The following is a 12,702-nucleotide window of genomic DNA, read 5'->3' on the forward strand; positions in this document are numbered from 1 at the left end:
GATTTAGGCTTTGACTAAACATTCCTCCATTGCAATATTTATGTGCAAAATCTTAAATGATAACAGGCAGTCAATGTAGATAACAAAAACTTGTGTTTTCCACTATTACACTGATACCCAAAATAGCATCTCTTGTACTAGAATCTCAGGTCTACATTTAATGTAAGGAAAAATACAAACTATTTTTGCAATTTTTATTTTGATCAACAGTTCATTTTCCACAAATAAATACCTCCGGTCAAGAAACAATAGCTTATTTGGAAAATCTACCTTATGATCTATAAAAGATGCTATCAATTTTGTGTGCACTACAACATCATTTTTAGGAAATTGACATAATTTTAGTATTAAACTATTCCAACACAAAATGATCAAAATAAAACAAACAAATAAAAAGAAAATAATGAAGTTAAGCACTGGGGAAAAAAAAATCTGCCTCCAGCTCTTATTAATCACATTCCAACACCAGAGGCTGAAAGTACATCAAACTGCACCAAATCCTTTTCACATGACAACCTCATAAATTATTCAACTCATTAGTATCACCAAGAGGCATAAAAATAACATCAGTGTTAAGGATGTTTTCTCACAGAGAAAGGTCAACTAAAAGTTTCAATATTAAAATCCATAAGCACAAGCCACTGATAAGTAAGCATAACAAGGTAAAATATTATTCCTCCAGAATGCTGTATCTTACTCTTAGCTTATTTATGGGAGAGCTGTACATCAGATACATTTAATTTAATGCTGCCAACAAGATAACTTTCATCTATTGCAGTCTGACACCCAACGCCTGAGTCAAGCTTGCATCGCCTCAGCAATACTTTACCTTTATTTCACCTTTTTGTTAAATGCAACAACAGGTGAACAGTTACTCTTGTATGTTGAAATATTATATACCAGAAGTGGCACCACCTTAAGTTCTCTGTTTCTTTCAATTTTGGCCCTCGTTTGCAGTCTCCTTCCACTACAGGACAGCTAGCCTATCACTGTACGAATACGCTAAACTGAACAACAGCAACTACAAGAAATGAAAACAGCAACCACTTTATTGCAGCATGGGGAAATTTCATGTGATGAGGAACTTTTCAATGTTAGCTGTAACTTGTATTTAAAAGTAAAATTTTCATTTAATATCCAAAATCACTATTATTTTGTGGTAAAAGAAGAGAAAAACTATGTATTTGTATGATAAAGGAATGCAACTAAGTTTGCTGAGATGCAAGGCAAAATTCCCATTCATTTAAAAAATGGTGCCGTATTAGGCACTAAAAAACGGTGGGAGGAATTATAAATCAGCTTTCCTCCAGCTTTCAAGTTGGTTTAAGATCAGCACTTTTACATAGTAACAGGCTCCTCAAAAATTACAAAGCCTGTGCAGAATAAAACAGAATCTAGGGGTACAACTCACATTTGTCCCTGAAAAAGACAACAGTGATAGTTATGCTCAAATCAGTAGCTTAGTATCTGCCACTGTATTCAGTGAGTCTATACTGAATGCTTCACAAGAAGTTGAGGGGAAAAAACCTACATCATTTTGTCAAATCTGCAATACTACATAGCCCTGGGAAAAATTGTTCTTAATCCCTGCTGCTGATCAGACTATGCCCGGAAGTATTACAACTGAGTACCTTTATATTTTAATAAATATTAAATTACACTTGCTAGTGTAATTGCACAAGTAGATATATACTTACATGTCACACCTATTTTCAAACTTACCACAAGACATTTGATTCAGTAATGACATGAGTTGGTGAACTGCAGAAATTAATTATAGCTAATTACATCCAAATGTAAACAAAACTTTTAGTGACTTTATTAGGAGCTTTGGCTCCATATGGATGTAAAATTTAGTTAATCTTTGTGTAAAGTAATTTTCCTTTCACCAATTTTTGCCATACATCTCTTTAAGTTTATCTGAGAATAATTCAAAGTCAAAGTTACATTTATTGCTAAATATTAGCGAAGGTGAATACTGAGATGTCTTTATGTTCAATTGCAAATACAAAACAAATATAAATTCATAGGGATTGAAGACCTCTTTCCATCCTCAAAAACTTCCTCCAGGGAGGTCTGGAAAATGACACAAGGTCTAGGCCCGGACAATATATCTCCTCTGAGACGAGACCAAGTGTCCAGAGGTCATCCAGTTTCCTGCAGGTCTGGTGACGCAGAGTCACAAGAAACAGGCTGTCCACAAAGGCCTACCAGACCTTCAGAGGTTTAGAAAGTAGATAAAGTTAATTTGCAGTCAATACAATATTTGGCTCATGAGCACAATTCCTAGGCAGCCTTAAAACAAGCAGCATTATTTACATGTTTATATAATCCACAATTTGTAGAAGAACATTACTCCTACTTGAAATGATGCCCAGTTTATGCCCTTGCTATTATTTTTTACAGCCAGGTCCTCACTGAGGAGAGGTCTTAAATGGAAGTTCTATGCTGAAATATCTTTCTGTCTATTGTCATTTGACCATGCAGGAAAGTCAGGTTTTACTACTTATCCCAATGTTTCAAAACCCAGTGGTCAACCTGGGTTGGGCAGGTGTGAAATGTCTGTTGCTAAGGCTCTGGAGGACATTTCACAACTTTCAAGAGCAATTTCTTTGGCCCATTAAGGAACGGGCTGAAAGAACTCCTGTTCCAGTTTCCTACAACATTCACCTCAAGAAAAAAATGGCACTATTCTTAGGACTCCAGTATGAACACGGAAGACCCATTATAAACCTTTTATTTAAATAAAACAAGAAAAAAAGAGAGAGGCTAAATTAGTACTGACCATATTCCACAGCAGCTTTGAGGAGGGCATCACAATGAGTCGATCCAAAGGCATTGCGAACAAATCGCCGCCGCCGCCGCAGATCGTCTTCCCAATAATCTAAGCGCCAGAAGTCATGCAGTTGGCTACAAAAATAGAAAATGCACACACATCAGTACTCATCACAGCTTCAACTGCAGTTCTGCATGTTACACGGTCATTTCGAAGCTACTTCTCTATTTCAGGAAAGCGTTCCTGAAAATATATATATATATATAAAAATAACTAAACTGCAATGGTCTAACGTTTCTTTACTTGTATTTAGCCATTAAAGAGCTTGGCCCTGCCTGTCTCAAAATGTTCTGCCTGCTGCTAAAAAACATTAATCACACTGAGCCCATTAACAAATGCAGCATCAAATTACAAGTATTAATGGCACAGCTTGCTTTCTTTTACAGTGTTTTTAACAAGGCTTGTAAATCATAGAATGGACCTCAGTGCAAATAGTTTGCAATTTAATGACTATGGTCCCTTAGCAGACTGAACTTAGATGTATAAAATATTGCCCACTTGAATTTTGTGGAACTATGATTAAACTAATGTGCTGAAATATTCATTGAAATAATTCCCCACTGCCCCCAGCAACCTGAGAAAATTGCAATTTTATTCATTATTAATAACACTGAATTAGAGCTGCAAAAAAATTCCACCATGTGGTAATTGTCTTGGTAAATTATTATTCCAACACTAACAGAGTACTTGGATGATTTTATAGCTTCCAGCTAATACAAGCCATTAACAACCATGGCCATCTTCATGTTACACTGGCTTTTTGCATTCAGAACCAATATTAAAGTTCCACAAAATGACACAGAAACTACTGCTAATCTACATTGACTGGGAAATGCAATTCACATTGCTGTTTGGTATTCAATTTATCTTCATTACTAAAAATGGCATTTGCTAGCTCCTTAGTAAACATCCAAATAATATCAAGAACAACATTCCAGTGGAATATTTCATTCACCGGTCCCAGATTATGAGTACATTCTGAGCGTGCACTGTAAACCACTGTCTGCATTATGAGCACCAGCAATCATTTCCAGAGGCAGTATGACAGTGTACAGTATTAGAACAGACCAAACAGAACCTATCTGCAGCATTTTTCACAGGTCCATTATATGCTCAGCCATGGTCCAACTGTATTGTGTTCCCATTGATGGATCAGCAGTGGGAATGCATTGTTGCCTATAGTCAATGCCAGACTCGCTTGGCTTTGCATGCCAAGAGTGCAAGGATTAGACTTATACCCAACTGTTGTACAGGAGTTCAGAAGAAAGCGCTCAATGGCTCCTGGCGCAGAAACAAGGAGCTAGGTACAATCCAGCCCTCTATTTTGCAGCTTTCAAAGGAACTTCAGGTTTAATATTACCAAAATAGCACAAATCCTAATAACATATTTTATGTCTTTGTTAATTATCAAAATATTTTTGACTGTGTGAACAGAAGAAAGAAAATGTATTTTTTAAGAGTAACTATTGAAAGGTTAGCAATATCCCCTTTCTAGGTCCTGTTTAGAATTGTAAACTATCACGGAACAGAAGTAACAAAAACACACCGTGCGAGTTGGGGGGAACACGTTTATTTTAAGCACTTGGGATTTTGTGGCTCTGCTAAAGTGTCCATGCTGCCATCTATGAAAAGTCTATTAGGCTGCGCAGAATGACATAATATTACAAAGATAAAAATGTTATACTAAAATAGCATTTTCATACACTGTGGAGTTTAAATATACTATTTTAAACATGCCCCATAATTAGTAGGGCTGTGTGAAGCTTTGGTAGCTGATTCGATTCAGAGAGGATTTGGCCTGATTTGGAGGCTGAATCTCTGGATCTGAATCAAATCAGAAGATTCATTAAGAGGTCTGAATCGAAGCAGAAGCCTCTGAATCAATTTGTAGAGATTTAGGGTTGATTTGGAGATTTGGCCATAGCCTATACAAGTTTCCCTCACATAAAGCAAACCCATTTTATAATGTGACAGTGTACCAATGTAATAATGTAATGTAATAATATAACAACTCACCCTAGCCCCCACTGCAGCAACCTCAGGAGTAACCAGCACCAGCTGCAACAAGAACTGTCAGTGGGGGCGGAGGGTGCCTCTTGCTGTTCCACGCCCCCCACGAGGGCTGTGGGGATGTCAGACTCTTCCTGGGGGTGCATGCTCCCGCATCTGCGCGCAGGATGACAGCAGGTTGCTGCTGCAGGCTGGGGCTGGCAGTGGGACCAGGTAGATTCTTCCTGGCACTCAGGGCAGGCGTGCCACATTCTGGAAACAGCCCAGCGCCACCACTGGCCTCAGCCTGCAGCAGCAGCCGGCTATCATCCTGCATGCAGATCCGGGGATGAGACCAACACATCCATCGGGGAGAGCCCAACACATCTCCCTAGCCCACAGCCCTCCCGGGGGGGGAGGGCATGGAGCAGCAAGAGGCGTGCCCTACACCCACTGACAGTTCTCATTGCAGCTGGTGCCAGATGCTCCTGGGGTTACTGCAGTGGGTGGGGGCTAGGGTGAGCGCAGACAAGCTGCGCTACGTCCTGTGCCACCCAGGGCTCCACTTGCTGCCACTCCCCCCAACCTCTGCTGCAGCAGCTCCAGCAGTTGACACCAGCTGCTTGCACTACAGCATGGCACAGCCCAGGAGCTGAGGTGAGGGGGGACAGCTTTTGGAATGACACTCTTCATGCCATCCCTTCCTTAGTCCCAGCCTCCCCCCCTCACTGCCTGGGAACATATCCCTATCTTTTAGGGCTGTACAAAGCTTTGGTAGGTGACTGAGCAGCTGAATTCCCAAATCTGAATTGGAGGAATCGAATCAGGACAGTGATTTGAATCACCAAATCAAATCACTGTCCCTCGAATCAGTCAAATCTGAATCCAAATGGAATACTTCCTGCTTTGTACAGGCCTAAAAATTAGCCCATTAATTTTGTTTTCAAGAAGAAAAACCCCTCTATAATCAGGGGTCAGCAATCTACAGCTCCAGGTCTGGATCCAGGCTGCAAAGAGATTGGATTTAGCCTGTGAGGTAATGGAGGGCTCATAAGGGTCCCATCCCAGCAGCCTTGGTCCCCTCATTCACCTCATACCCTGTCCCCTCCTCTGAAATACTCTGCCGCTGTGAGGGGAGATGTCCACAGTCACTAGCCAGGGGTTAAGGAAGTCCCCCTACTACAGCCACTGTCTTATTGCTGCTGCATTTCTCTTTATATTGAAATCAGCAATCTGCAATTGGTACCAGAGAGGGCGTACATCTGGTGGCTGCTGTGTTAACACCGGGCTTCTGCCTGTACCAACACTTCTCCCATGGTCTCTCGTGAGACACAAGGCAGATAAGAGGACTGGAGTTATTGGTATAACCCATGCTGCCTCCACCAGTGGTGAACTAGATGGAGATCAGGGGTGGGATTGGTACAGTGGTGTAATTAGGATGGGGTAACAGAAGCAACCACCCCAGGTGCTCACAGGGGTGGGGGGTAAAAAATACCCAACCAACACCTTTTGCCACTGCTGTGTGTTTTGCAGTTGCAGTGGTGCTGTTGGATTGTTAGCTGCATCACAAGAAGCAGCCCACCATTGTTTAAGGTTGCCGACTCCTGCTTTACATTATCAACCAAGACAAGAGATAAATACTTTCCAAAGCAAGCATTTTAATGAAAGAATTAGGAACAAATAAGATGGTTATAGTATGAGGTCTACTTTAAAGACTTCATAATAATACAAAATAAAAAGACTTAAATCCCAAAATATAAAATACAGGCCCAAAATCAAAGTTTTGCAACACAAACAAACCAACCCCCCAATCTTAGTTTTTCCATTGGCCTCAATCACAAAAATAAGCAGTTTTTCACAATGTAGCTTTTGCTTCTCCTTATATTTTTCTCTTTCCTGAAAATTTCCTACAGTATCACTAAGTTAGAGCTAAACTCTGGTGCCTCACATTCCCTGCTAGTCCAGAATAATATCATTCCTGCAAGGTGCTCATCATCAGACCCATATTAGTTAACATTAGAGTACTGCAATAAAAGGTAAGCTGGGATTTTTGGTATTCCTTAATACACAACGTAATTCCTATCTTATGATTTCAAACACTTATTTAATTAAATAAACACAGAAGTAGAAAGCTCTTCACTGGAGATGGCAACATTGTCCTGGACATATGGGAAAATAGATAAATGTGGCTTAATTAGGCTGCAACTTTATTAACTCATCTAGGAACTATCCACATAGAGGGAGATTTATCATGGGGTAAGACTATTACCCCATGATAACTGGGCCACAGCCAAATTCTGAGATCCTGGTACCCTTCTTTTCTTGTGAAGGTGAAAAAGTTATGAAGGTTAGTAGGCTGATGAAATGGGGAAGTATGGTTTTTGCTGTAGGGGACATCAGGAATCTAAATCCCATTGTCCATCTTCTCCCTATTTCCAACCCCTTTGTAAAATGAATATTCTGCACTGACCACATGCTACTTGATAGCCTCTGTAACATGCACCTAGCTGCAAGGTCCTTGAGCTGCTGTGGGGAAGGGGAGGCAAAGCAAAAAAAACCCCAACCCTCCCCCGCTCACAACTAAAACAATGGCAACTAAAACAAGCCTCCTGAAAGGCCACTAGAAGCTCCCAAAAAGACCACAAGCCCAGAGAACTAAAAATATCCTGCTAGTCATACACTACATGTGTCCAAATTTGGGGAGCTGCTAATCCAGGTACAAGGGTAATTCAGGTTGAAGGGCTTTCCCCAGTTATTCAAGTACTAATGCCTCACCTGAGCCTAGCCAGCTCATCAACCTTCTTGGGTGATGCAGGTCTCTCTCTTCTGGTCTGCTATGGGCCAAAGACTCTCATGGAAACCCAATTTTTTTTCCCTGACAGTTCAGACAAAGCCTCAGAGATATTGGGTTTTGTCACTATAATGTGGTTCCCAGCCCACTGCCAATCCTGAGAGAGACACTCAAAGCTTAGCTATTTGGCATCACTTAGGAAAGTTAAAGTGTATCAACTAATGGTACAGAGTCAGTGAACATAAATTAAAATATGTTAAACCCTGATGTGGATGCTGTCATTCAGGAATACAATGACCTTGATAGGCTTAGAAAGTGGGTGGATAAAAACCTGATGACATTCAACATGCAAGGTACTCCACCTCAGGGAAAAAAACAAACACATCACACTTATCAGCTCAGCACTGCTACACTTTCTAGCATCACAGCCAAGAGGGACTTGGGAGTCATGATTGACCACAAGATGAACATGAGCCACCAATGTGATGTTGCAGCTGGTAAAGCAAACCAAACTCTGGCTTGCATCCATAGATGCTTTTCAAGCAAATCTCAGGATGTCATCCTCCCCCTGTACTCGGCCTTGGTGAGGCTGCAGCTGGAGTACTGCATCCAATTCTGGGCTTCACAGTTCAAGAAGGATGTGGAGAAGCTTGACAGAGTCCAGAGGAGAGTCACGCACGTGATCAGAGGGCAAGAGAATAGGCCTTATGAAGAGAGGCTGAGAGCCATGGGGCTCTTCGGCCTGGAAAAGCGCAGGCTCAGGGGTGACCTGGTGGCTGCCTCTAAGTATAAAAGGGGTGTACATCTGGATCTGGGGGAATGCCTGTTCACCAGAGTGCCCCAAGTGATCAGAAGGTCCAACAGTCACAAACTCCTCCAAGACTGTTTTAGGCTGGACATAAGGAAAAACTTCTTTACTGTCCAAGCCCCCAAGGCCTGGAGTAGACTCCCTCCAGAGGTGGTGCAAGCACCTACTCTGGACTCTTTTAAGAAATGTTTGGATGCTTATCTTGCTAGGATCCTTTGACCCTAGCTGACTTCCTGCCCCTGGGGCAGGGGGCTGGACTCGGTGATCTTCCAAGGTCCCTTCCAGCCCTAATGTCTATGAATTCTATGAAACCTTAGATAGCTGTAATTTGCTCTATGGAATCATCTCTCCTGAGCATTTGCATGGGGCCTTACCACTAATTTACAAGCTTGTATATACTACAGAAGATAGAAAATCAGAATCATATATAGAATAATCTACCTGTACAGCTATGTCAGCATACTGCCATAGTAGGTATGCCAGCTAAAGGGCTTTTCTTCTGCCAGCATGCCTGTATCAGCCCTGTGAAAGGCATGATAAAAGCATGTTTTCTCTCAGAAGAATGACTTCTACTTTGGAATTTTGCTGGTTTGCAAAACTGTTGTATAGCTCAAACACAAGTGGATCAACTTCACATCTTTGGTCAAGTCCTCTTTTCCCTAGTGTTCCTTGTGAGAGATTATAGCTTTATTGTAATATTTCTGTTTTAGCTGTGTTTGTGTTATAATAATACTGTATGCTTCAGTTTCCCCAACTACCTTTTACATGGGGAAAGAAGGGTTAATGGAGTCTCTTCTAGGTTCCAGAGCTGTCTATGTGCAGATAGGATGAGATGGATCTCAAGCAACAAGGCATGTTAATGCTTCAGGTGGGATTGGTATTCATCCTTTGGAGGAGATACCCAAGAGGCACCAGGGAGAACATCTCAGTGGATAGAGCAGCCATAAGAAATGGACAGTATTGGTTGTGAGTGGGAAGAATCTGTAAAGACTGCACAGCCAATCAACTGTGGGGCTCTGGTCTATGCTGACTGAAAACTTGAAAGCTGTGTAACTTTGGATTGCTCAGGGCTGTGTAGACTGGACTGTGGACAGAGGGACTTCTTAACCCTAGGCACATCTATACACAATGTCTATGGAGGAGTTGACTAATTAGCTCTGCGGTAAACATCTCGCGTCTACATGTGCAGTGGTATTAGGCAGGAGTAAACTAATTTACTCTGCAGCAGCGAATGTGTAGATGTTGGATGGGCTGGCTGGGGCATAAGGGTACTTCAGTGTGGGGGCTGTCTGATGGCTAGCCCCACACTGGAGCACCCCTGTGCCCCAGCCAGTCCTTCCACAGCACACTGAGCCAGGTCAGACCAGCCCTGGGCTGGCAAACTGACCCTCCCCCCACAATCCACCTGCCAGCTAGGGCTGTTCTGACCCAGCTCAATGAGGTACACTCCCAGGCACACATGTAAACATAGCACCCAGGAAGCAATAAACTCCAGTGCAAAATGTGCCAGAGTTTATAACTTTTTTACTTAACTGAATGTGTGGACACAGCCCCTGTGGAGGAGGCAGAAAACCTCTGGCTGTAAATGGCTTTATTATAGAAGAGCTGTTTTCTTGCTTATTTGGGGTGTATTTCTCCCATCAAGAGATAAAAGCCCTCCCTCAGGAGCTGAACTAGTAGATAGCTCTCTGAAGTAGGGCCACGGATAACTAAGCTGTTAAGTATGACTATCCAATACAAGACCGGCACGGGCATAAAAGAATGGTCAGAACATAAAACCAAATTACAGCTGCTTGTGTGGTAGGATACTGACACCTGAGCAAAAGTTTTTTGGATCTTAACCTACTACACTCTATATCTTACTGTTTTCTCTTTAAGCATCATAGTAGACCATGCTAATGAATGGTGGTAAACACACCCATCTTGTCTTATTGAGGAGGGTACCAAAGTAGAAAAATAAGAAACTCAAAATCATAGTGATTTTTGAATTGTTGATTTTCATCATAACTTCTATTTTACGCTGTGGGGGGGGGGGCGGGGAGGATCGCCTTCCTCCAATGCTCTGTTATACTACTTCTTTCCTGGAATCAGGGTAAACTTGCTAGGAAGGAAACATACTACAAATGCTAGCCCTAGCCTAAAGCTCAGAAACCTATCTGGCTGGAAATCCAGAGACAAGGAATACAATTCCTTATATTGTTACCATATTATGACACTTGGATTTCAAAGTGATAAGCATCCTAGTGACAAGCACCTTAGACATACTTATGGTCTATAATAATAACCTATGAAGAATTTCTCAGGAATGCACAATTTCTTAGGACTCTGTGTAGCTAATACTTCAGGTTAACATCTCACCCAAAAGATGGCAGCTCCTCAAGCAGAACTGTGCTTCCTAACCCTATGCTAGGCACTGGTTTAAAGATGACAGAGAGAAGAGTGTAAGTGCACTGTGAATATCTTCTTGCTGCCTCACTTGCTTTTTTTCCCTTGAGCTTAAGCATTCACTTGGCTTTGTTTTTATAATGTATTAAGACATCACAGCTTGTCTGCCAGCCAGTGTGCATCTACCTTGTGTTGTAAACCAATGTCCAAAAACCCTGAATCGCATCTCATAGACAGATCCAATATTTTCTGTTATATAAGGTCTCAAAACATATATACATTTAGGATTTATTTAAGCATATCTTGATCTGTCCAGAGGTATGCACAGTGATTTGCAGCTACTTCCTTCCTTTTCATACCTGAAAGATTTTTCTTATCTATCATTATTTATCTTTTGTCGATTCCTAACAATACTATTTTTATTTCCTAATCTATACTAAACTGCAAAACAAAAAAATAATAAAGAAGATTTTCCTTTTTTCAAAGTCTTAAAAGGCAGCATACTTCTTGATGTAATTAAATGTGGAATGAATGGCTATGCCTATTCTACAGCTGGGATATAAAAGAATCATCAACAGTAGAAATAACTACCATGTGTATGTATGTATGTATATGCACACATGCCTTCTGAAATTAATTTAAGTTATATATGAATTGGACTAAAGGCAGGAATAATTTCATGCCTATTAAAATGTGTGCATTAGGTTTGGACCACCTTTACTACATGACTGAAAAGGAGAAGGCATAAATTGTAACATTTTAATTTATGAGTGCAGTAGAACAGTATTGCCTAATGTCATTTTTTACCAACTGGAAACTCCTAACTCTGAGCCCTGTCAAGGGGATGACATTTAGTTTAGAAAAAGGAAGAATGAAAAAAAAATGTATATGTGAATCAAAACTATTTGACTTGCATGAAATACAAGAAAGTCTGAATCAAGCCACTTGAGTAATTTATTCTTGTGACAAGCACAATATTTCAAAATGGCTTGCATTTTTAATAATGTATATTTAATTATTAAGAATCTTTATTTCCATGGCTAACTTGCTTATATGTAATTTCTCACTTCATCTTATCTTATATCACTTAAGTGACATTCTGTGTCAGGCCTGTGCTAATGAAAAACTGCATGGCCATCTATCTGTAATGGAAAAATGCACCACTGTGTCAAAAATATATAACTGCCATTTAAATTTTTGAAGAACCAAAAGTTATAGTCTCCATTAACAACCAATTTCTGTTAGTCTGGTACATTAAAGCAAAGGGCAAATTTTACATAGTGCAGAAAGGTATACATTTTTCATCCCTTTAATTAAACAAACAGTATTCCATAAGTTCACTTTAGAATAGATGACCTGAAGAAATCTTGATAGATTAAACTTAAAAAAAAATTTTTAAATCTTTTCTATACTTTTTTTTTTCATCATTTGAGAGTAAATAAAAGTCATCCATGAGATGGTGACAACAGCTGTATACACACATTCAAACAAACTGGGAGAATTCTCCCCCGTTTCTTCCTAGAGCTGCGTGTACAGACATTTGAATGCTGAGCCCCTGAAGAGCCAAGAGCTTGCAGTGCTGACACTGTGCAGTAGGGGTGGGGGGTGAGGGAGCATCTCAGCCTGCTTTGCAGGCTTCCTTAGTCTGTCTGGTAACAGCTCTGATTGGCTGCCCCAGACTGCCCCCATGGTCAGCCTGTTTTCCTGCAGCACAATGTGGGGATTGTGAAGGAGGCAAGTCCTGCTCTCTGCTGGAACAGCAGGGTCCAGCAAGGGACACATGCTCTTCCTGGAGAAAGGGGGAATGCTGCAGGACTATGTTCTCTTTTGAGACAAGCCACTGCATGTACAGACATTTGGCCTCCTATCCTGGGAATGATTTAATCCTGGTTG

The 12,702-nt window shown here is 40.9% G+C and overlaps 1 protein-coding gene across 12 annotated transcripts in view; it reads right to left on the minus strand.

The window, feature by feature from the left end:
• The window catches only part of NBEA (neurobeachin), an 835,610-nt gene that overhangs the window by 272,256 nt on the left and 550,652 nt on the right, over positions 1-12,702 (minus strand). For all 12 annotated transcript variants that reach the window (XM_090027554.1, XM_090027509.1, XM_090027581.1 and 9 more), the window contains one exon: positions 2,786-2,910. In XM_090027554.1, coding sequence (XP_089883680.1) covers positions 2,786-2,910 — 125 coding nt within the window. The remainder of the gene's footprint in view (positions 1-2,785; positions 2,911-12,702) is intronic.

Source organism: Crocodylus siamensis, chromosome 1, assembly GCF_052110815.1.
Source record: "Crocodylus siamensis isolate JL-2025a chromosome 1, ASM5211081v1, whole genome shotgun sequence".
In the NCBI taxonomy this organism is placed as follows: domain Eukaryota; kingdom Metazoa; phylum Chordata; order Crocodylia; family Crocodylidae; genus Crocodylus; species Crocodylus siamensis.